General features: G+C 38.1%; 2 protein-coding genes across 4 annotated transcripts; both read right to left on the bottom strand.

Moving 5' to 3' along the window:
• Positions 1–674: 674 nt before the first annotated feature.
• LOC131976895 (uncharacterized) lies at positions 675–2236 on the bottom strand. The gene is made up of 2 exons (XM_059340116.1): positions 2119–2236; positions 675–1873 (listed from the first exon to the last, which is right to left on the bottom strand). The coding sequence occupies exon 2, from the start codon at positions 1859–1861 to the stop codon at positions 1268–1270; it is 594 nt and encodes a 197-aa protein (XP_059196099.1). The 5' UTR covers positions 1862–1873; positions 2119–2236; the 3' UTR covers positions 675–1267.
• Positions 2237–5923: 3687 nt separating this feature from the next.
• Positions 5924–20815, bottom strand: ca14 (carbonic anhydrase XIV). Of its 3 annotated transcripts, XM_059340089.1 has the most exons (13): positions 20699–20815; positions 20313–20336; positions 15763–15942; positions 15358–15503; positions 13763–13858; positions 13608–13674; positions 13231–13388; positions 12105–12231; positions 11290–11313; positions 11087–11171; positions 10876–10917; positions 8224–8277; positions 5924–6782 (listed from the first exon to the last, which is right to left on the bottom strand). In XM_059340089.1, the coding sequence occupies exons 1-13, from the start codon at positions 20766–20768 to the stop codon at positions 6671–6673; spliced, it is 1185 nt and encodes a 394-aa protein (XP_059196072.1). In that variant the 5' UTR covers positions 20769–20815; the 3' UTR covers positions 5924–6670. The 3 variants fall into 3 exon arrangements, with proteins under 3 accessions (XP_059196072.1, XP_059196073.1, XP_059196074.1); XM_059340090.1 differs by lacking the exon at positions 10876–10917 and having other exon boundaries at positions 13608–13695; XM_059340091.1 differs by lacking the exon at positions 10876–10917.
• Between the last annotated feature and the right edge of the window lie 256 nt (positions 20816–21071).

The raw sequence follows: 21071 nt of genomic DNA, 5'->3' as shown, positions 1-21071 counted from the left end.
TTTTGATACATAAATGCAGATTTTAAAAGCATACATGATCCGTGTAAATAGTATTACTCTTTTGTAAAAGGACTTGAAACTCAAACTGTAGGACTTGGGACTTGACTTTCTTGACTTGGGACTTGACCCGGGACTTGAGGGTAAAGACTTGAGACTTACTTGTGACTTGCAAAACAATGACTTGGTCCCACCTCTGTTCTCTACGGCCGATATCCCCAACACTCAACATCTCAAACTAAAACAATGATAAATAGCACTACAAGAAGAAGAGAAGATATGTATTTTTGATTTTGGGGTGAACTGTCCCTTTAACTTGCAGTCAACTCCCAACATTTAATCACTTCTTATCTTATCTTCTTAACCGAAATCTTAACTAAATATGGTGCAGCATGCCAAGTTTGTCAGTTTCTTTGTTTCTTTTGTTTCTTTGGATGACTACACTTGTGACTCAGCACCACCCGTAACTGAACAAGCTGCTCATGTGAGCTGTGAGTTTCTGTACATGCATTTACAATCCAGAGAGGAAGCCAACATTTGTACAAAAATCTGCACATATCACTAGAGTTGAGACAATATTATATTTTCATGAGATGATGTCTCATGAAATATCACCATATTATACAATTAGTATATTTATTATCAGTTACGACAACTCTTTAAGAAATGAAAACAGGTTTTTAATTGGTTGAATAAACACTTTATTATAGTTAAAACTTGAAAAATGTGCAAAAATTGTCCCTTTTGAAAATAAATTTATTTTAAAATTCAATACTATATATAGTTACACTTCCATGGACAGTTTTCATACCATGCTATACTGTGAAACCAGCAAACCACTGGAATCATAATTGTCAGACAGATTAAGTCTAACGTTGATTGAAAAGAACCTGATGTGGAAAATACTTGAAATTAATTCCAAATCTTCTGTTTAGAAGATCAGAAATACCTTTGTGAAATGCAGCTTAATCCATTTTTACATCATCTTCAGTTATGGCTTTTTCATATGAAACACACACAACACCGAAATTCTGTGCAATCCATGCACTAACTAAATTAAAATATTTTGAACACCAATCGTCTTATTGTTCTTCAGAGACATAAACTTACAGATACACAGGCACAAGCATATAATAGTGGTACAAAAAATACATTTAAACAAAATTGAAATTCTTCCAAAACACTGGTTGGTTTCAGATTAATATAAAACACTGTTTTAAAACACTTTCCAAATGACAGAAGTGTTCAGAAGATTGTTGTAGATCATCAATTAATGTTGATAGCCATAAATAATCACAAGAAGTGCAGCAAGCAACCAGAGCCATGACATTTTAAAGGAGCTGGGTGCATCACCGCCAGGTCTCGGCTGCTCCTGGCAGCCTCTGGCGTTGTTATTTGGCTTTGCATTAGTCGGGTTTCCTTCGAAATGGACCGGCAGGCACTGATTGTTGAGCTCCTCACAGGCCAGGATCAGATGTTTGGTTTCCTGTGTGACACTCCTGATGCCACATGTCCCCGGTTCACTCCTCACTGTGACAAATTTGAAAGAATCCCGGCTGATGCACAGGTTGTCCTTGTACACCACCCCTCCCTTGGTGCTGCACACTGCATTCACCCGGTCCAGATCGCTTTCGGGGAGGAAGGACTGGGTGGGTCTGCTACAGCCGCCGTGATTCCTGATGTACTTCTCCCATTCATTCTGGTTAAGAGAGTTGGGAATACCAGCACGAACGTGGCGCTCAATGAAGTTTTTGTAGCCTTTGTAATATGTGGAGCGCTGGCAGGGAGCGTCGGATCTGGCAGACGTTTGATGAGCCAGCAGGAGACAGACGGAAAGAGTGAGAAAAACCTTGAGAGCAGCCATTACCCAGCAGTCCTAGGGTGAAACACAACAAAGTTAGAACAGTCAGAAAAAAACACTTCACAGCTTTTACAACTCTGTCATCACCTGGTAATTTTACCTTTTCTGTTCTACTAAACAAGAGACACGTTTTAGAGTAATCAGTGTGCGCAGTAGAATCTGACAAAGCCACAGCTTTGACACAGTCTGTCTTTCTGCTTTTACACATGAAACCAGGAGAGGATGTAGAGAACAGCTGCCTGAGGAGAGAACTTTCCTACCTTTTTTTGGCAGCAGTGGTGGCGTCCGTGAGCTAAGAGTGACCAGAAAGCCACAGATGTTTGAACTTTATGCTCTGTACTTCAGTTGCGGTTCCACTATTTCACTTCCTGTATGAAAGGGAGGGGCTTAAACTGTGTGTGTTACCTTAATTTGTCCACACGGCTGTGCTTTAGAGCATGGGGAGACGTGATCCAGTTACAGCCACAAATAACTCTTTATGGTCCTGTGAGCTATTTTTGGATGCCTCAGTGTGTGTGTTTGTGTGTGTGTACTGCCTTTAGCTTTGCCCTTGCTATTTGTTTTTCAATTCTTTACTTTTAAACTTTTTTTCAGGGTTTAGGGTGAAACAAGCAGTCTTTTGGAGTAGAAGTGATACCATAAAAACAACCAGAAGTCTTGTCTCTTACCATTAATCTAGACCAGTTTTACTGTGAGGGCAAGTGATCAGTGATCAGTGATCAGAGGGGCACATTAAAAAACGGCAAAGATGATATTTAAGCATTCAAAACCTTTATTTTATCTTATTTAAAAAACTCAATTAAGTATATTTAGAAGATACAAATAAATTTGATTGAAACAATGAGACTTACCAACAATAACAATTATTTTTGTACGACAATGACATTTCTCATTTTTGTGCACAATTATTTTTTTTCATTTTGAAAGTGCAGTACAGTGAGAATGATCTTTTTTTATATACAGTCATGGAAAAATATTAGACCACCCTTGTTTTCTTCAGTTTCTTCATTTTTAATGCCTGGTACAACTAAAGGTACATTTGTTTGGACAAGCTCATATCTAGCCTTTTTCCATGGTTTTCTTGATAATGATTTTGGTTATTATTAAGAAAACCATGGAAAATAGCTAGATATCAGCTCTTAAATTAAACTCTTGTGACCTATGTTTATTGTTATCATTATATTTGTCCAAAAAAATGTACCACTGTCCTCAATGTATATATAAATTAACAAGCATAGAGAAATAACAATATAAAACATAATTACACACTTCAGTGTCTCTTATTGCTGTTGGCCTGTTTTTTTCTTTTTCTTTTAATATGCAGTTAATCGCCTGACCTAATTTAGTATTTCTTAAACCCTTATATTAAAGATTTATTCTAATTTTGATAAGTCAATCACAATTCTGGGACAAATGATGAAAGGCTTTTGTTTTATGTCCCCACAGTCTGCACAATTAAATTAATTAGGTTATGCCTTGAGTCACATATTGAAGGTTAAAATAGGACTTTTACTAAATGAGAATGACAAAGAGCAACTGGTTTCTGCATTCAAATTGAAGCGTAATTAACTATTTTTGCTTTTAAACTTAATATTAAATCATATACTTGATGTAAAGTCCTAAAACTGCCAAGGTTTGTATCATCTGTTTAATAAATATCACTCTTCTGTCTCTATTTTCCTCCACTTTGTTTGTCTCAGCCAGACAGAGGGTGGACGGGAGAGATCTGCAGCAGTTTGAGGTGAGTCTCCTGTGTGGTTTTACAGTTATGGCTGACCCGGGTATCCAGGTGGGAGGCCAGGTGGGGCATGTAGCTGTCAGTGAAGTCAGCTGGCTCTCAGGGAGGAGGGTTGGCCTCTGTCAGGTGGAGAGAGGAGTCTCATACGGCAACTCAGAGGAGATAATGAAGGAGAAAAACACATGAACACAGACAGTCTGACCGTTGCATATTGTTTATTACATATTATTGTTTAGGTCAGCTGATAAGTAAGAAGAAAATTGCAGAAATGTATGTTAGAGATCATTTAGATTAGAAATACAAATTATGCTTAGTTTAATTCAATATACAGGTGCATCTCAATAAATTTGAATATCATAGAACAGTTTATGTCAGTAATTCAATTCAAAAAGTGTAAATAACACATTATATTGATCCATTACACACAGAATGAAACATTTCATGTCTTAATTTATTTAATTTCTTCTAATTATAATGATTATGGCTTACATTTAATGAAGACCTAAAATTCAGTGTCTTAAAACATTTTTTATATAACAAAAGACCAATTTTAAAAAGTATGTTTAATATGGAAATGTTGGCCTCTGAAAAGTCCATATAGATCTACATGCACTCAATACTTGGTTGGGGCTATTTGACATGAACTACTGGAAATGTACTTTTCCATGATATTCTAATTGATTGAGATGCACCTGTAGATGAATCCTGGGCTACACGTGTAGTGATTAGCACTTTCACTTCACATCAAGAGGGTCGCAGGTTCGAATCCGGCTTCAAATCCTGTTCTCCCTGTGTCAGCATGGGTTTTCTCTGTGTCCTTTCCTCCCACAGTCCAAAGACATGCAGTTAAATGGTGATTCTAAATTGTCCGTAGGAGTGAATGAGAGTGTGAATGGTTGTCTGTCTCTGTGTGTGTCAGCCCTGTGATAGTTTGTCGACCTGTACAGCAGTTAGGAATCACAAAGGGATGCATAAAATCCCAATTTGTGTTAAATTCAGTGGAGTTCACTATAATTCATTCTGTTTGGACATACTGTAAGGGGGGATTTGTCTACATTGTATGAAGTAAAAGGTATTTTACTCTTACTTTGTTTACTTATTTTCTATTCCGACTCATGAATTAAATCTGGTATGAAGAAAGAATCAGTCAAAGACTCGCTGTTTCATGTCCAATCACAATCAACTTGGAATCATTAATCTAAAGCCAAATCAACAGGGTAAAAAATGTAAATAATGAATAGATATCACCATAAAACTTTGAAAATTGGTTACTTACATGAAGAAAATTCTATTTTAGTTTAACAAGTTTCCTAAAATGTTATTGTAAATAAGCAAAAGAGGCGTTGAATATGTGCTTATTTGCATTATTTGCATGTTTTTAGGAATGATTGTGATATAAATCAGGCTATGAATGATATATGAACAAACCCCTCTGTATTTAAATTGGAATGAAACTGTACTAAAATGCTTCAGGTGAAAAGGGCATAAATTTAAACTAACAGATATCACACTGAAACTTCCCCAGTTGATTTGATTTGAACTGTTTTATATTTTTTATTACAAGATTACTGACATTTTATGTTTAAATATGCAACTGATTCATTTTCAAAACGACTAGATCCTTCTGCTCCCCTTTTCCAAAAACTCAAGATAATGACAATTTTTCAGATCAATGTACACCAAATATGCATTTTTATCTTTAAGTATATGTATATTTCAAATGCCATTCCTAAAGCTTTCAGTGAATATTCCCATGTCAACTCACAATTACATAATAAAATACTAGACAATTGACAAGGTTTCACCCATCTCACTATCGTTCTACCCTTGGTCCATTTTTTAATTTTTAATATTATTATAATTCTGCATTTATTTTTATGGTAATTATTATTTTTTTCTATTTCATAGTTACTTGTTTTTAATTCAACATGTGAATTTGAATATAGGTAAAGGCCCTGTATAAGCCCTTTTGGGTTTCTCACGCTACTTTGCACCTTTCTTTTGTTGTTATTTCTTTTTCTTTTTGTCTTATTATTGTGCAAAATAAAAAAAAACTTCTAACTTTAATTGGACATTATCTAATGCTCCCTTTTAGTGGGTTTAGTAGAAATCTACAGACGAAATAGAGATTTGACAATTGTAGTAAAATAAACATGTATGTTTCGGATGTTTTCTATCAACTCGTCTGAAAAAAGACCTGGTATAGAAGCAACACAGAAACAATGTTTTGCTTGTAGTCTCTTTCCTTAAAGTTTTTATCCAGAATTGACTACTTTGCCTCAGATCATTCATATCTGAAGCACACAGTAAAGAAATCAAATCAGGTGTTGTTGCCATTCAAGTATTTTAATGAGGTGCCCATGTTGACGAGTTGTTTACAGAAAAAAAATCAGTCAGATAGAGTTGATATATGGCACTGAAATCACTTTTTCCAACAGAATGAAGACGTACATAAATATAATAACTCATCTATTTACAATATAATGCACTAAATTGCGTATGGTTTGGACAGCTGCAGCCTATATGTGGCACTTTAAATCCCTTAAAACCTCCATCATAGATTTTTATTTGATAGGACCTCCTGTGTTTCAATGCTCAAGTCCGATGGGAAACAAAAAAAATATTACATTGCGTATGAATTCACAGGTAAATATTTCATTTCAATTCAAGTCTATTATTACATTACATGTCATACAGTGGGGCGTGTGTCAAGGCAGGAAGATGAAGTAACGGCCAAACGTGAAACAAAAAAAAACAACAAGAATATATATGTATACAGTATTTACATGGATCAATCATGCGTACCAGCCATTGCAAGAGCAAACATACAAATCAGAGGCAGCAAACTGATGTATTTAGACCAAGAGCTTCCCGTGCAAACTGAAAGAAATGTCTGACACCAAGACTGCCAACTGAGTTTGGGTGGAAAGGAAAATAGTTGAAGTGATCAGGGCAGCAGGTGATTTGTCCAGTTTACTGTGTAAAAGTTTTCTCCTTTTGCCTTTAGTAACCGATGAGTGAAAAATGTTTGTCTTCCGATGAGACGTGGATCAGTGGAAACAGTGTCTGGACTGTCAGGGTTCAGTCTGAGGAGACGGTGACGGTTCTTCTTTCTTTTCTGCCTCAGAGGTCGAGTTCAGAGCCATGTCCTGCTTTTTCTCTTTTGCTTTCTCTGGCTCCTTCATCCTGAAACATGAAAGGGAAAAGTCAATTCCACTGAGTCGAACATCTGCTGCAAGGACGCTGTCAGTGTAGTTATTTTGTCCAGCAGAGGGCCTCATTTGTTAAAAAATACATGAAAGCTGGTGGATGAGCTCAGGGCTGTAGTGGACTAAAGTGGAGACCTAAATGTTGTTCAGTTGAAGTCTAACAGGAGATGATTTTAGTCCTCCAAGACTGAGATATGTTATATGATAATAAAGTGGATGAATAAGTAGAAATGGGTGATGTTTCATGGGCAAAGAGGGAAGAAATGTGTTAGTGATGTGTCAGCTATGAGTGAGTCGGCTCCTTTAAGTGAACAATATGAGCCAACTACCGTCAAAGGATCTTTCTTTTTGTGTTTTACTAGACATGATAATAGGATGATCTTATAACTTACCATCCAGAAACATCTCACTTTGGTACGAACATTAAAACATGGTGCGACTATGTTTTGCTCACAGCCATATTTAAATCAAGGAAAAATAATTTTTATAAAAAATAAATAAAAAAATAAACGTGCCTGTTTAGAGTTGTGGAATTATTTATTAACCATACTATTTCATTAGTAATGTGCTATTTTTGCTGTAAAACTGGGATAGTCATTCTTGAACTTCCCACTTTTTATAAAATAAATAATAATAATAATAACAATAATTTATAAATAATTTGCATGTTTATGTCCTGTAATAACAGTGTAACTTATCAGTTACCAGGAAGTCACATCTGTATGTTTGGTGTTTTCACATTATTTAAGGTTTTTATACCATGCGCACACACACACACACACACACACACACACACACACACACACACACACACACACACACACACACACACATTTGAAGTTCGAATCAGATTCAGATTTTACTGTATCATTATCTCAGTGATTATTTTGCAGAGAAACCTAGTAGCCACCCTCCTTTAAAAAAAATAAAAAATAAAATAAAAAGAGGTCGTAACTCCTATCAATAGTTAACTTGGATGTCTACTGGATGTGGCTGCATCAAGTCTCCGGTGCAGCATGAATGTCCACTGAAGAAAAAAAAGTAGAGGCTTTTCCAACAGAGTTTTGAGGTTTTTCATGTTTCAGCTGTGACAGAGCCAACCTTTGCATCCATTCAACGTTGGAGACTTTACTCTGCAGGAGCACTGCACAAATGGTCAGCTGACAAAACGTTCACACCTGAAACTTCAGGATTAAATTCTTGTTCTTCTTCAGAAATCCTGAAGGCTCTCCTGGAAGTTCATAACACAATTTCCTCGCAGACGTGGGATTTTTTTCAGCACTAAAACTCTAACGAGAGGTGTTAAAGAAGAGGAAGAGTCACTATAAATGGGTGGTTAAAGCAAAGAGATGTGGTCAGGAATCTAACTCTTAGAAGTTAAGGATTGGAGGTCAGAGGTTATAATTTTGAACGTTGACCTTGACATGGGAGCAGGCCGGTTACTGGGTAGGACGTCCCAGCTAGAGGTAGAGCTGTCACAGATCAAAAGACACAATCACATGACCGAAAGCAGAGAGAAAATCTTTGATTTAACATTTCAGAGGCCGTGTGCAAAACTCACTCCCTCTCGTTCCTCCGCTCTCATTAGATTGAAGGATTGAAAGTGACATTTTAAAGTAATTGCACACGGCTGATTGACATTATTAGCCAGTGGTTCCCAAAGGGGTCCTCTGAAGGTTCTTTGATGAGGATGAGGGGTATGATTTTTTTACTTTAATCTTATTTGTAGCTTGGATCCTTGATCAGAGGTCTCACTCTCCCCAATCTCCCCAATACACATCAAATTTTCATATTTTGGTCGTTAAGACTGAGAAAACACATAGTGTTTTGTGGGGCATAATGGGGACTTTGGGAACCCTTGATCAAAGCAGCAGAAAGGTTAAAGGCTGGTGGGAGCCACCGCAGACTTCCATTGACCAGTGGTGATTACGACAGAAAATATTGAGAAACAGCCGTGTTATTGCAGCAGAGGTCAGACAATCAGATTATCCTCGGCGCTGATCTTTGGTGGTTGTTACTTTTATGGTGAAACCTCACAAAGAGGATTATACATTTACTGACATTTCCTTTAGAGTTCAACCAACACTGGCTCAAGGCCAATTTTTTATAACTTTGTTAGACTGTTTTTGAAGGAAGACTGATGGTGTTTTGAATCAGGACGTATCAAGTGATTGTGTCTACACTGTTGTACTCACTTGTGTCTTTTTGATGCTTGAAAAGGTTCCTTGACCCAAAGTTCATATCAGTTTATTATAAATGTATATTTATCGAATAACTGAACACAGATTATAGGTTAAACTTGTAGGTGCAAACACTGTTTCTGTATTACATCAAATATATGTTTGGCATTTCTTTTTACTTACTGGCTCAAATAAACTGAACAAAAATATAAAGAAGTTCAAATAATAGATCGAAAGCAAAACTGATGCACACAGAGCCCCTTCAGTTTGCTTCGGTTCCAGTTTGAGCCAATTTGTCACCTTCCACTAGTTACAAACATAGTGGCTTTTCAACATAAACCCCTGGATTTATAGGACGGGTTAAAACTACTTTCACTCTACTGTTTAATCTATGTTAAGTCTGTTTTTTTCTGTTACAAAAGTCTAAAAATAAAAAAAGACCTTTCGATCTTTACTACCGAATGCAGTTTTGCACATTGACTCCCAGTAACTGTTAACCCTCTGGAATCTTGGGCTATTATGTCCTTTAAAAATAAATCTGTTAAAAATCTTTACCATGCCATGTTGGTATCAGTTTTTTCAGCGTTACCTCACCTATATGTCCTGATAATTAATTTTTAACTTTGACTTACTTGATAAAAATGTTCAACCCAAAAGAAACAAAGGAAAACATAAAATCTGATCTTGAAAAGTATATTTCAATACACAGAATTTTAAATGTTGCAAATATTAATACAGGTTGGCCGAATATAATCCCAAAAAATCTGGCATGGAGTTTCAAGCCAGAATTTTAGAGGGAAGCTGATGGCAAGGCTCGACGTTGCTTCATTTTTATGTCTTCACGTTATGAAGAAGTAATGTGCCAGTGCTTTCATGGACTCTAGAGGGTTAATAAATAATGAATAAATGTTATAATGGTAATAAATAATTGACTATTGGTTTAACAACAAACACCTGTCTCCTGGGTCAAAGTCTGCCGTTAGTCTGACCCATCCTCCTCCCCAACCTCCTGCCCTGAGCGGAGCTTCTCTCTACTTGTTTTATGTCATTTTCCAAAAGTGTAGAATAATGTAGCAGATAGGTTTATATTACAGTCAAGAGGAAACCCCCTGTGTCTCATTCACATGCTAAAGAGATCATTATATGTAGGTATCACACGCAGAGAAATGAAAAGTAACTCTAAAATGTGCAGTTTTATCCTGAAACAGACAGACATTTATGAGGCACTCTGAGCTTTGTTTTTTACACGACTGGGGCTGTAGATTTAGCATCTTTTGGTCACATGGGATTCATCTGTGAAGATAAGTCACTGAAGGTAAGCATTTGGCCATTCATATGCCACACCTGTCAGGTGGATGGATTATTTGCTCACTAACAAACTAACTAACACAGATGTTAACACATTTGTGACCAAAAATGGGAAATTTGAGAGCAATCAGCCTTCTGTGTGCATAGAAAACTTCTTAGATTTTTAATTTCAACTCATGAAAAGTGAGAGCGAAAACATAAGTTTTGTATCCATATTTTTGTTTAGTTTAAATGCCAATACCAATATATCTATGATAAGCCAAAACCATCCAGTAACATCAGCAGCCAGTGTTGGTCAGACTCATTTATATCAGGACTAGACTAGACCAGACTAATTTATATCAGGATTTCATCAAAATCTCAAATGTCCCTGCAGTGTGGACACTTTTAATTTATTTTAATGGTGTTCTATGTGGATTATAAATGCTGTATTATATTCCCGGTGTATTTCAATAACCCTTTGTTTATCATGGTATTGATCCAAGATCTGCGCTTTTGGATATCTGTCAAGCTCAAGAAGAAGTAGTCACACTGTCAGTGCAAGTTGTGCATCCTTGTCAGTACTGAGATCAGGTAAACCACCTGTTTACCACGACTGATTCATGGTGGAGGAGTGTAAAAAATCTGCCAAGAGATAGAAGGTGAAAGAATGAAACAGAGACAGAATACTTTCACAGTGACAGCTCCCACGGTTTCTGCTGATCGCCCAGTTCAGCCAGAACAACAACAGACTGGTGGCCAGCGTCTGTCAGCTGCTGCCATTGAAACGAACAGAAACAGAAATGTTCCTTACCGTATCGTCTTCACGATGAAGCGAATAATTACTGCCAGACCTACGCAGCCACACATCACTCCTATTACTATAGCTGTGACTTCACCTGTAGGAGAAAAAAACACAGCTATTGAAGTATTTAAAGTGTTGTGTGATTATCAGCAGGCCCGATACTTTGTTTTTTGCACACAAAAAAAGTGCAGGAAAATCACATGTGGTCTTACCAGAAGAGAGCTCCTTCCCTGATTCTACAACAACAAAAGGTTGAATAAATCATTAGAAAACTCAGAGTGTATTTTTAGTTCATACACATTTATTTGTTGGTCTGTCTCAGCAGAATCTGCTGTTCAGCTGTCTGAAAATGTTATGTCTAGTCAGAGTTGCTGCCTTTGACAGCAGTGCTGATACCACAGGCCTTCCAGTTCAGTCACTCACTACAATGAGCACTTTACACAAATTCTTTCTCCTTTGTCTTTGTCTACCACTCTGTCTCCCTCTTTCACTTCTCTCTGTGTCTTTTTCCACTCCCTTTTTTCTCAGTTAGACTCTCGTGATAACAATGCAGTCACTGTTTAGTTTTTGCAAATCCTTTTTCTCTAATCAGCTCGCAAACAAACACTGCTCCCCCTCGCGTCTCTCTCTCTCTCTTTTCCTGCCGTCCAAAGGCTCTTTCTCTCAGACAAAGTCACCGGTAATCCTTAATATTCCCACATTTCTCTCCACATTCCACTTTTCATTCTCAGCATGGATTGTGCTAATTGCTAGCTTTGGTCCACATGGCCACCCACTAGCTTGTTATTGTGTATTGCATTAGAAAGTAGTATTCTGGCATTACAGTCCAGCATTGTAGTGGTGTTTGGCTAAAACACTGGAGTTGTGACCTTTTTGCAACTTCACAATTGTTAAATCTGAAAAACAAAAACTCTGATTACACTAATCAGGCTATATTTGAAAAATCTTTTCAGGTAGCAGCATGTGCTTATTTTTCATGTCAGCAGTCAACATAATGATGAATTAGCTCTTCTTATATCTGTCTTACCTGCACTAAAGGAGGCGAAGACGACCCTGTGGTTGAGTGGATGTGTTGCACGGTAGTTGTCCTGCAGCAGCGTCCTGATTGGATCTTCAGCTTTACTGGAGTAAAGTATCGTCTCCAGCCTCAGCAGCTGAGTGGACAGGTGAAGAGGAGAGAGATGGAATTAACAGTTACGGCCCTGAGGCACTAAACTTAAAACAAAAAGTAAGTGCAACAGTCAAAATGTATCAGTAGTTCAAACACAGTAAAAGTCAGTGGGTCATTCGATTCAGTGGGCAAATGTCAAGTCATGCCAATGTAAATTAATTGGTGAATTCCTTCATTCATTCATAATCCTTAACCGCTTGTCCGCACTCGGGTCGCGGGGGGCTGGAGCCGATCCCAGCTGACATTAGGCAGAGGCGGGATACACAGGCAATTTAGAGTCACCAATTAAACCCAAGCTGCATGTTTTTGGACTGTGGGAGGAAGCTGGAGTACCTGGAGAGAACCCACGCTGACATGGGGAGAACATGCAAACTCTACACAGAAGAGCTGCAGGCCAGATTCAAACCAGCGACCTTATTGCTGTGAGGAAAGAGTGCTTGATTTGTGAATTATCTGCACTAAAGTTATTGTTTTTTGGCACAACATTCCTGCATTATGAGCAAATGGTGTTTACTTACTTTACTTTCCATTTCTAATTGAGTACTGAGCCACTAAAAGTGTATAATGCAGTGGAAGATAGATTCAGTATTACTAATAACTGACTGTGAAAATACTCCATAAGAAGAGTCCTACGTTTAAAACCTTTCTTAAGTATGTAAGTATTATCAGCAAAACTATACTCTGTATTGTGCAGTAAAGGTTCACCTGGAAACACTACAGCTTTCGTCCACAAAATCAACACGAAATGAAAGTTTCTTGCATTTGCTTTGGTTAGATGTTTGAGTACACAGAGAATGAGAATATGCACATCAGTAGACTGTGGAGGGCCAATACAAAACAGTGTTTATCTTTATTTTGACAACACCAACATTTGCATGCAGCCAATGCGCGTTCGATTACTTGACCCATCACGGATCAAAAATGGAGCTTGTATGAAAAGTCAAAGCTTGTAGGATCTACTTCAGATGAGTCTCAGCTTTACCTGTGCCTTTGAGATCTGAACCCTCTCATTGAACAGTGTCCACATCACACTCTGGTAGCAGGGCGGTGTTGTCAGAGAGCCATTGTAGCGATAGTAACGTCCCAGATCCTTCGGGAGCAGCGACTGGACGTCAAAGGCTGGGATGGAAACCTTCTGATCTGCCAGTGGGTGGAAGGAGGAGAAACGGAGCATGTGAGGCTTTATAGATACAACTAGTGGATCCTAATATCAATATTAGCAGCAGTGCATTTCTCTTCTTGTTTTGCTTTATATCATAGATTATATTTAATAAAACTGGAAATGGACTAAGTAGTGAGAGAACCTGTAAGGACAGTGTGTGCAAAACAACAAAATATGTGTTTTTCTAGCAGACGTACCAGCATGTCTGATGCGGCTCAGGTAGTTGAGGATGTTGTTAAATGCCGGGTTGGTCGCCTCACCTGTCTGAGAAAACCAAAGCACAGGCTAAAATATTCATGACATTGCTCAAAATACTACCAGTGCTGCTGTTTATTTGCATTGCTTTTATTACCACAATGAGAATTCCTAAAACAGCCAAGCCGTCACTCTGCGTCATTGCTGCGGACAAGTTGGGGTAGAGCTCAGAGTTGTAGTGCACCACATGTAGCTGGAGAGAAGAAGAACACTGTGAGTTTGTCCTGGTTTATCCTCGTGACCGCTGAGGGTTAAAAGAAGAGAGAGAGAGCGGGGGAGAGACTGGGAGAGGGAAAGCTGCGTGCAAACTCAGTTTTCCTCTGAGAGTATGACCGAAGAAAAATAAAGAGCGATGAGGAGACTGATGTGACTGAGAAAGAGCCTAATTGTCTCATTATGTAATAAGACCACCCATGCATGGCAAGTTCCTTTTTTTTCAACCTATATTTGTCCTGTCCTTCATTTTGTTTGTGATTATTTTCTTATTGTTTCATCCACTTTTGTTTTCTTTTTAATCTGCTTAAATTCCCTCACGCCTGTTCCTCTCCAACCGCTCAGCCCTGAAGAAACCTTTGTGTTGGCAAACCTGGACAGGGACAGATGGAGAGGACCTGTGGTGCTGAGACAGTTTACCTTCCCTCCTTACTCCACTCTTTCTTTACTCTTTCTCCAGCTTCTCACCTCCCTGAACATTATTCAGACGCTTTTTGTCTTTTCTTTTAACAACAACAATCTATCCCAAAACATTCTTGTCTGTTGCTCAAATGTTCTTTATTTCGGAGAAGAGACACTTAGAGTAGCAAGAAAGATTGGGGCTCCAGGTTTTAAGACAAAAACCAAGTGCATTAGGGGACACTGGGGACACATGCAACATTTTTTGGTTCTGATGTCATTCCTCACAAACCTTGAACAGAAATAATAATTAAGTGGGTAACTTGTGTCTGTCTTCTACTCGTTAATGGTCCTCAAATGCTTTCCAAGCAATATTGAACACAAGAAAACGTTACAACCCATGTAATACCTTCATATAAATGCCAAATACCACAAAGCCTCCCAATAATATAGATATATTAAAAACAATTTAATATCCATTGAACACTAAATTGTATTTAAGTGAAAATCGTTTTATTAATCTACATAGTACAAGTACTAAAGTGCCAGTAGTTTAGCAAGACAGTTTACATACAACAAATTTAGATTTATAGTTGGGAACCTGGAAATACGGCCTGTTCCTTTTTTTTTTTTTTTAAACCCACGCTGATCCACAGTTGCCTTTTAGCTAGTTTTCATATTCAATGTTTAACTTGTATTGTTACACGGCTGAGAGGTAACTGTGTCTTAACAGGACACCCAGCACAAGGTTGCTTTTCAAAATAAAAGCCCCACAAAGTAACTATATTTAAATAGGTAGTAAAATATGTGGATTTTTTTTTTCCAGAAAAGGTTCATAAAGTAGGTTTAACTGTATCTTATTCACGACTGTCGGTGTCATAAAAAAATAATAATAATAATAATTCTGTATTTTATCTCTCTCAATGACACACACACACATACACACACAATAATATTGGTAAAATTAGCACTATTGCACACAGTATTATTGAAGTGTTGTTAAACTCAGGCACACACTGTTTACGTTTCTGATGAAATTTTCTATTGAATTCTACTGTTTATAGTGTGCTTCAAACATACCTCTGCATCTGCACTCAGTCCGTTGATGGTGTGTTCAGCGCCCCCGTGACTCGGGCCGCCGCTGCCCCAGTGGAGGTGCATTTGCACAGCTGTAAAGAGCCACGGCAGCCCCCCTAGTCCCATCCAGTCTGGCAGCTCAATCACCGCTGATGGAGAAAGGAGCAAAACAATTTCTCTCTCTGAGTTCAACAGACAGGGGAAGATAACTGAACCAAACACAGAGATAGGATAAGAAAGAGCAGTGTTTCTTTAAAAAATAATAATACTAGCTAATCTCCTGAATTTATAAATGAGAGTTTTGCTGCCAGGTTACGATTGAGGATGGTTGCAGTATAAACAGGTGGAGCATAGAGCTGCTCAGATACCTGGGAGTGGTTCATATGAGGATCTGGCTGCCATAGTTACCCGTGTGTCCGTTGTTGTACAGAGTGAAGGGCTTGTTGCCGTGCTGGCTGTAGCCCAGTGGGGTCAGAGCGATCAAACTGGGGTCATATTTAGTCTTTGTGGTTACCACATCAACGGGGGATTGAGAGGTGCCGCCACATTCAGGGAAATAGTCCGGCCACTCAGACTGACCCACCAAACCTTTAAAGAGAGAAAAGACAGAACAGTGATGTCACCCAATCACACAGCCCACTGACTCCCAGTCCGTCCTGTGAAAAGCCTCCATTGATCAGACTCTAATTATACAGGACAATTATTTTTGTTCTCTTTGGGTTCTCAGCCTCGTGGTAGAAAAATTTAATAAAACACACTTCCAGTCATAAGTTTGAGAACAACTCCATTATTACTGATAGTAAAAATGTCACACGTAATGTCTCAGTGAACTCTGAAATTAAAACATAAAACAAATAAATAATAAGGGGGGGGGGAAACAAATGCACAAAGCATATTGAGTTAAAAAGTATTAGCAGTGCTCTTTTTTTTTCTCTAATGGCTGAATCTCTCCGAGTTGAACTAGAGAGCCACTCGGGGAACGCCGACTTCCACTGAGGCAATGCCCTGTTTCACAGTGTAAATGAGAGAGGAAAATAAGATGTGCATCTGTCCTATGATTCATATCAGCTCCAAAATGGCTTCTTCTTCTTCTGCCCATATCACACCCTACCACCAAGTCTCATGAAAATCGGCAAAACCGCCTTCATGACGGAAATGACTGATTTACCATTTGGACTTTTTTGATGAAATAGAGATGCCACAGTCCAGCATTAACCTTGGTTACAGCTTTTCTTGCTAGAATTTAGCCAGTTTTTCTTCAGTGATGCGATTTGTCAGTTATAAGAAAACACATGAGCATTGTGTGTATTCATAACCGCATATACTGTCTCAAAGATTTCTAACCACAGATGAAATCTTTGTGGCACTGAATGAATGCCGTTCAGGGTTTGAAATCTAATTCAAACAAAGGGACATGCACAACATGATTGGCCAACAACAAAAGCAGGTGATTGAATTACTGATGAATCAATCAATTCAGAATGTCACTTATATTACCTTTTCTAATTATTATTATTATCTGGATATTATTATCCAGATGCCCTGACATGTTCAGTAAGATTACAGTTATATTATATAAATAAATAACCTTATACGATATAGATACTAAAAGTGTTGCGAATAACTGTGAACAAAAATGCTATTTAGTGATATGAAAATCTGCTAAATCTACACACAGGTTGCACAAACATTTTTTTAGTAATATGTAATATTTTTAAACCTTTCTTGAGATAAGAAAATAAGAATTATTTCAACTAAAAAAGATTATTTTTTAGATTTAGTGTCCTTTTCATCATACCAGTGCAATTATTTATTTTTTTAACAAATTAACACTATTGTGGGAACTATTGTATTTCATAGCCAGATTTGTAAAGATTTAACATGGAATATGGACTTATTACACAATAACACGATATGCTTTAAATGGCAGGCAAAAACATAAAAGTAGCAGAATTTTTATAAATGTGTTTGTGGTCAGAACACAGAGGGTTAACCCTTCCATTGCAGTTTTACGTGTTTCTCAAACTAAAAAAATCTGCTAAAAATCACAGGAGGAAATGTAACATCATGACTTTGATTCCTTAACAACAAATTAAATTAATAATTAAAAACCTGATTAATAATACAAATTAGAATAATGTAAAAAATTAAACAAAATAAATACACACTTTTAGAAAAATAATCTACAACATAATTATAGATGACAAAATGTTAAAACGGACAGTTTTGTTTTTTTTTAATACATTTTTACATGAATCAATAAACTGATTGAATGGCTACAGTTTGGTTACTGTAAGCATCTACTGCACAGTGGCTAATAACAGCTTTCGTGCTTATGTGAATGCTGAATACTTATACAATAATATATTATATTTCAAATTCTTGGATACAGGTCAAAGTACACCAAATATTAACATGAAAAACTCAGAAGAATTTAACTATAAAACGCACAGAGAGATATTGAATTAAATGAATGGAGAGGTATTCAGACTCTGGTTCACTGAGTAAAAGAAGAAACTGGTCTCCCCAATTGCATAATAAAAGAAAGTTGGAGAAAAGGGTGAAAGAAAAAGAGAGTGACATGTGAGTCAAAGAATCTGAATTTCAATTGCAAGCAGAGGAATGCTTTAGAAATCAGACGCCACAGAAAAAATGTGTCATTCGTGTGCAAACAGAAAAACGTATCCTGTCATTGTGATGGCAGATTTTGCAAAAAATTGTCAATAATTAGTATGTTTATGTAAAAAAGCTCAAGAAAAATGTAAGACCGAATTAACCCCAGAGTGCACCCACAAGTACTGTATGTTTGTAAGCTATGGATCATAGTTATGTTGTGACACAGTCATTAGTCTCCCTCTCTTTCACACACACACACACACACAATGTAAGGAGGGACGTGATGTAAACACATACCATAACTCCTCTCCCACAGCTCTCTCACTGCCTGCAACCCCCACCTTGCACCTCTAATCTGTTCCCTGCCCCCCCTGCCCCTCACGACTCTCCACAGCAAAGCCCCACACCACGAACCCAACTTCAAAAGTGAGTCCCGCGGCCCCACCACTGGTCGCCATGGAGGCCTCCATGGTAACCAAAATTCTGACCCCCTGAGCCCGCTCTACCTCTGCTAGCATGCCATCCCTGTCCCGAATACATGCAGGGACAAAGACACACACGCAGACTCACTCACTCAGAGCATGATGAGGAAATGATGGAATGTGAGGCTGACTTTCCTCGATTACTTTATGTAACTGTCAGTCCCTCGTGGAAAGAAACCGTGTACTTCTGCTCTTTCGTGTGCATAAGAAAAACTGAATTTCCACTTCAGCAAACAGCTCAGCATCATGCATATCATGCAACGCCGTGTCACACAACATGCCGCGTAAACACATCCTCACTCATTCAAGTGCTGTATAGACTGTGCATGAGTCATTGTGACTTTTATTTTGAAAGATCGTGACACAAAGGCAAATAAAAGATCATTAAACATATTCACTACCAGGCTAAGATTACTAGGGCCACAATTTGTCAACTAATTATTAGGTCTGTCCTGTGCAAAAGAAGGCCAACTAACAATCAAACAGTTTTGTCATCCAACAACTACTTGATTTAATCAGACGGATCTGTAAAACCGAGTTTATCCACAAAGAAACTTGCAAAGGCATCACTTTGAATGTTGTGTTTATCAGCGATGTGAATTACTGAGCACCAAAAAATGACTCACCAGCTAAAGAGAATAGTTGACTGAGACCAAACAACCAATAAATCAACTAAGAAGGGGACATCAAACCTTTGAAATAACATAAAGATATAAATGACATTAATGGGGCTGACTTCGATGAAAGAAACACTCAAGCACTCATATTTTGTCAGTTAATTGATTAGTCGATTTAATCAACAATCTGTAAAGTTTTATGCAAAAGTGCCACTGTAAATCTGTTAACCAGAGATGTGCATTGAGCATAAAAAAAACATTTAAATAATGATTTCTCAACAGAAAACTGATGGACTGGGGGTGCAGCCTTAAAGATTACACCACATTTTTCTGCACAATGCACGTCCCATCTATTATAATAATGCCTTAATGGTCAATGTAAAGATACCAGTGTGCTCCAGTCACAGTTTTCTGTATGTACTGTACATCGGTGTGTTCTCCTGAATACATGCAGAGAGTGGTGGTCTGTGTGCCCCATTCATTCCCACAATGTCATTGTCCACGGCATAGACAGCCAGTGTGCGTCCACAACACAATAAACACATAAGTTATTGTGCGCTGCAACAATACAGGGCACGATTTGGTATGCTTTTGCTTCATCCCGTCCCATCTCCCTCTCTCTGTCCATCACCCTCATCCTCCTGCACCTGCCTCCCTCCGCCTGCCTCTCTCTCTCTCTCTCTCTCTCTCTCTCTCTCTCTCTCTCTCTCTCTCTCTCTCTGCCTTTTTCCTGCTTTCTTCCTCTCTATGTCCCTCCACCCCTTCATCATCTCTGTGTGACTGCTGTGCTCATGCCAGCTTGTTGAACTGTAACTAATACAGACAGAGAGAGAAGTTGAGGAAAACAGAGGGAGAGGGGAGATATGAGACGAGCACAAATCCTATCAAACTTACAGAAGCTTTTATGGTACTTTTAATGTTCTACAGATACATCTTGAACATCATGTGTAGTAGTAGTTTCATTCAAGTACTTGTACTTATTTCCAGTAAACTTGCCTGTGTCTATGTAATTACCAGACTATATTACCACAAATCATCGAGAATTTGGACAAAATAAATTAAAGGTTATCTTTTTATTACAAAATTGACAAGTATAGTGATCTCAATAGTCTGGCCCCAAGTAATATATTATATTTGGATCCATATTATTATCACATGTTGTATTTTTTATCCCTCTCTGCTGCAGTTTGAATAGTCTTTGCATGACATTTTGCTCTACAAATAAACTTGAACTTGAACTCACCAGTGTAGGTCCAGGTAACTTCATCTGAAAAAGAATGAGAAAAAGAGCAAAACTTTGAAAACTTATTTTAAGCCAGTTCTAAATATGGATTTTCAACCAAACCTCGCCATATTAAATGCTTCACATCTTATATCTCATATTACATATTCACTTAGCTCTATAATGTTTTATGTTTCATCACTTTTACTCCGGCCACTGCTGTTCCTAACGTCATTGCAGTACAATTTTAAACAACACATGCTGAAATAATACTTAAATCCAAGTGTTATTTCTGGATCGTTTTTACTACAGCTCACACTGAAACGCTCAACAAACAACCTACAACTGCAAAATTAAAGCAAAACAATCTCACATGATGCTGATTATTTTGCTGATTAAGACCTTACCAGCAGCGGGGGCAGTTGTCCACTGAAAACACAGAAGCATTAAAAGGATAAAAAGACCCAAAGAGTCCATGTTAGCCCTCCTTGCCCATACACAGAAATGAATAAAAGCGAACAGAGAGATGAGGAGCAAGTGGGAAAGAGAGAGAGAGAGAGTGAGAGAGGGGGGGTGGGGGTGGGGGGGGGGGTGGGGGGGTGAAGGGGGGGAGCCCGACTGGGTCCAACAATCCCACCTGCCACAGCTCTGCTTAACAGCCAGAGTGTGGATGTTACATGCCGGCTCCACTCTGGCACACAGGGCACCAGAACAGGTCTCAGCCAGCAAGAGAGGTGAAGAGAAGAGAAGGGAGAGAAAGAATGGGCAGAGATGAAGAGA

The sequence above is a fragment of the Centropristis striata genome, chromosome 8 (assembly GCF_030273125.1).
Source record: "Centropristis striata isolate RG_2023a ecotype Rhode Island chromosome 8, C.striata_1.0, whole genome shotgun sequence".
Lineage (NCBI taxonomy): Eukaryota > Metazoa > Chordata > Actinopteri > Perciformes > Serranidae > Centropristis > Centropristis striata.
Note: the sequence above shows the minus strand (reverse complement) of the source record. Positions and strands in the feature narration are given on the sequence as shown.

What these genes read in the sequence shown, in the direction of transcription:
- LOC131976895 (XM_059340116.1), bottom strand. Translation starts at nt 1,861, where the DNA reads ATGGCTGCTCTCAAGGTTTTTCTCACTCTTTCCGTCTGTCTCCTGCTG.
- ca14 (XM_059340089.1), bottom strand. Translation starts at nt 20,768, where the DNA reads ATGGACTCTTTGGGTCTTTTTATCCTTTTAATGCTTCTGTGTTTTCAG. An exon ending in TTTTAGGAATTCTCATTGTG is followed by an intron (nt 13,675 to 13,762) that starts GTAATAAAAGCA and finishes TGGTTTTCTCAG; the next exon opens with ACAGGTGAGGCGACCAACCC. An exon ending in CTTCGCCTCCTTTAGTGCAG is followed by an intron (nt 11,314 to 12,104) that starts GTAAGACAGATA and finishes TTGTTGTTGTAG; the next exon opens with AATCAGGGAAGGAGCTCTCT.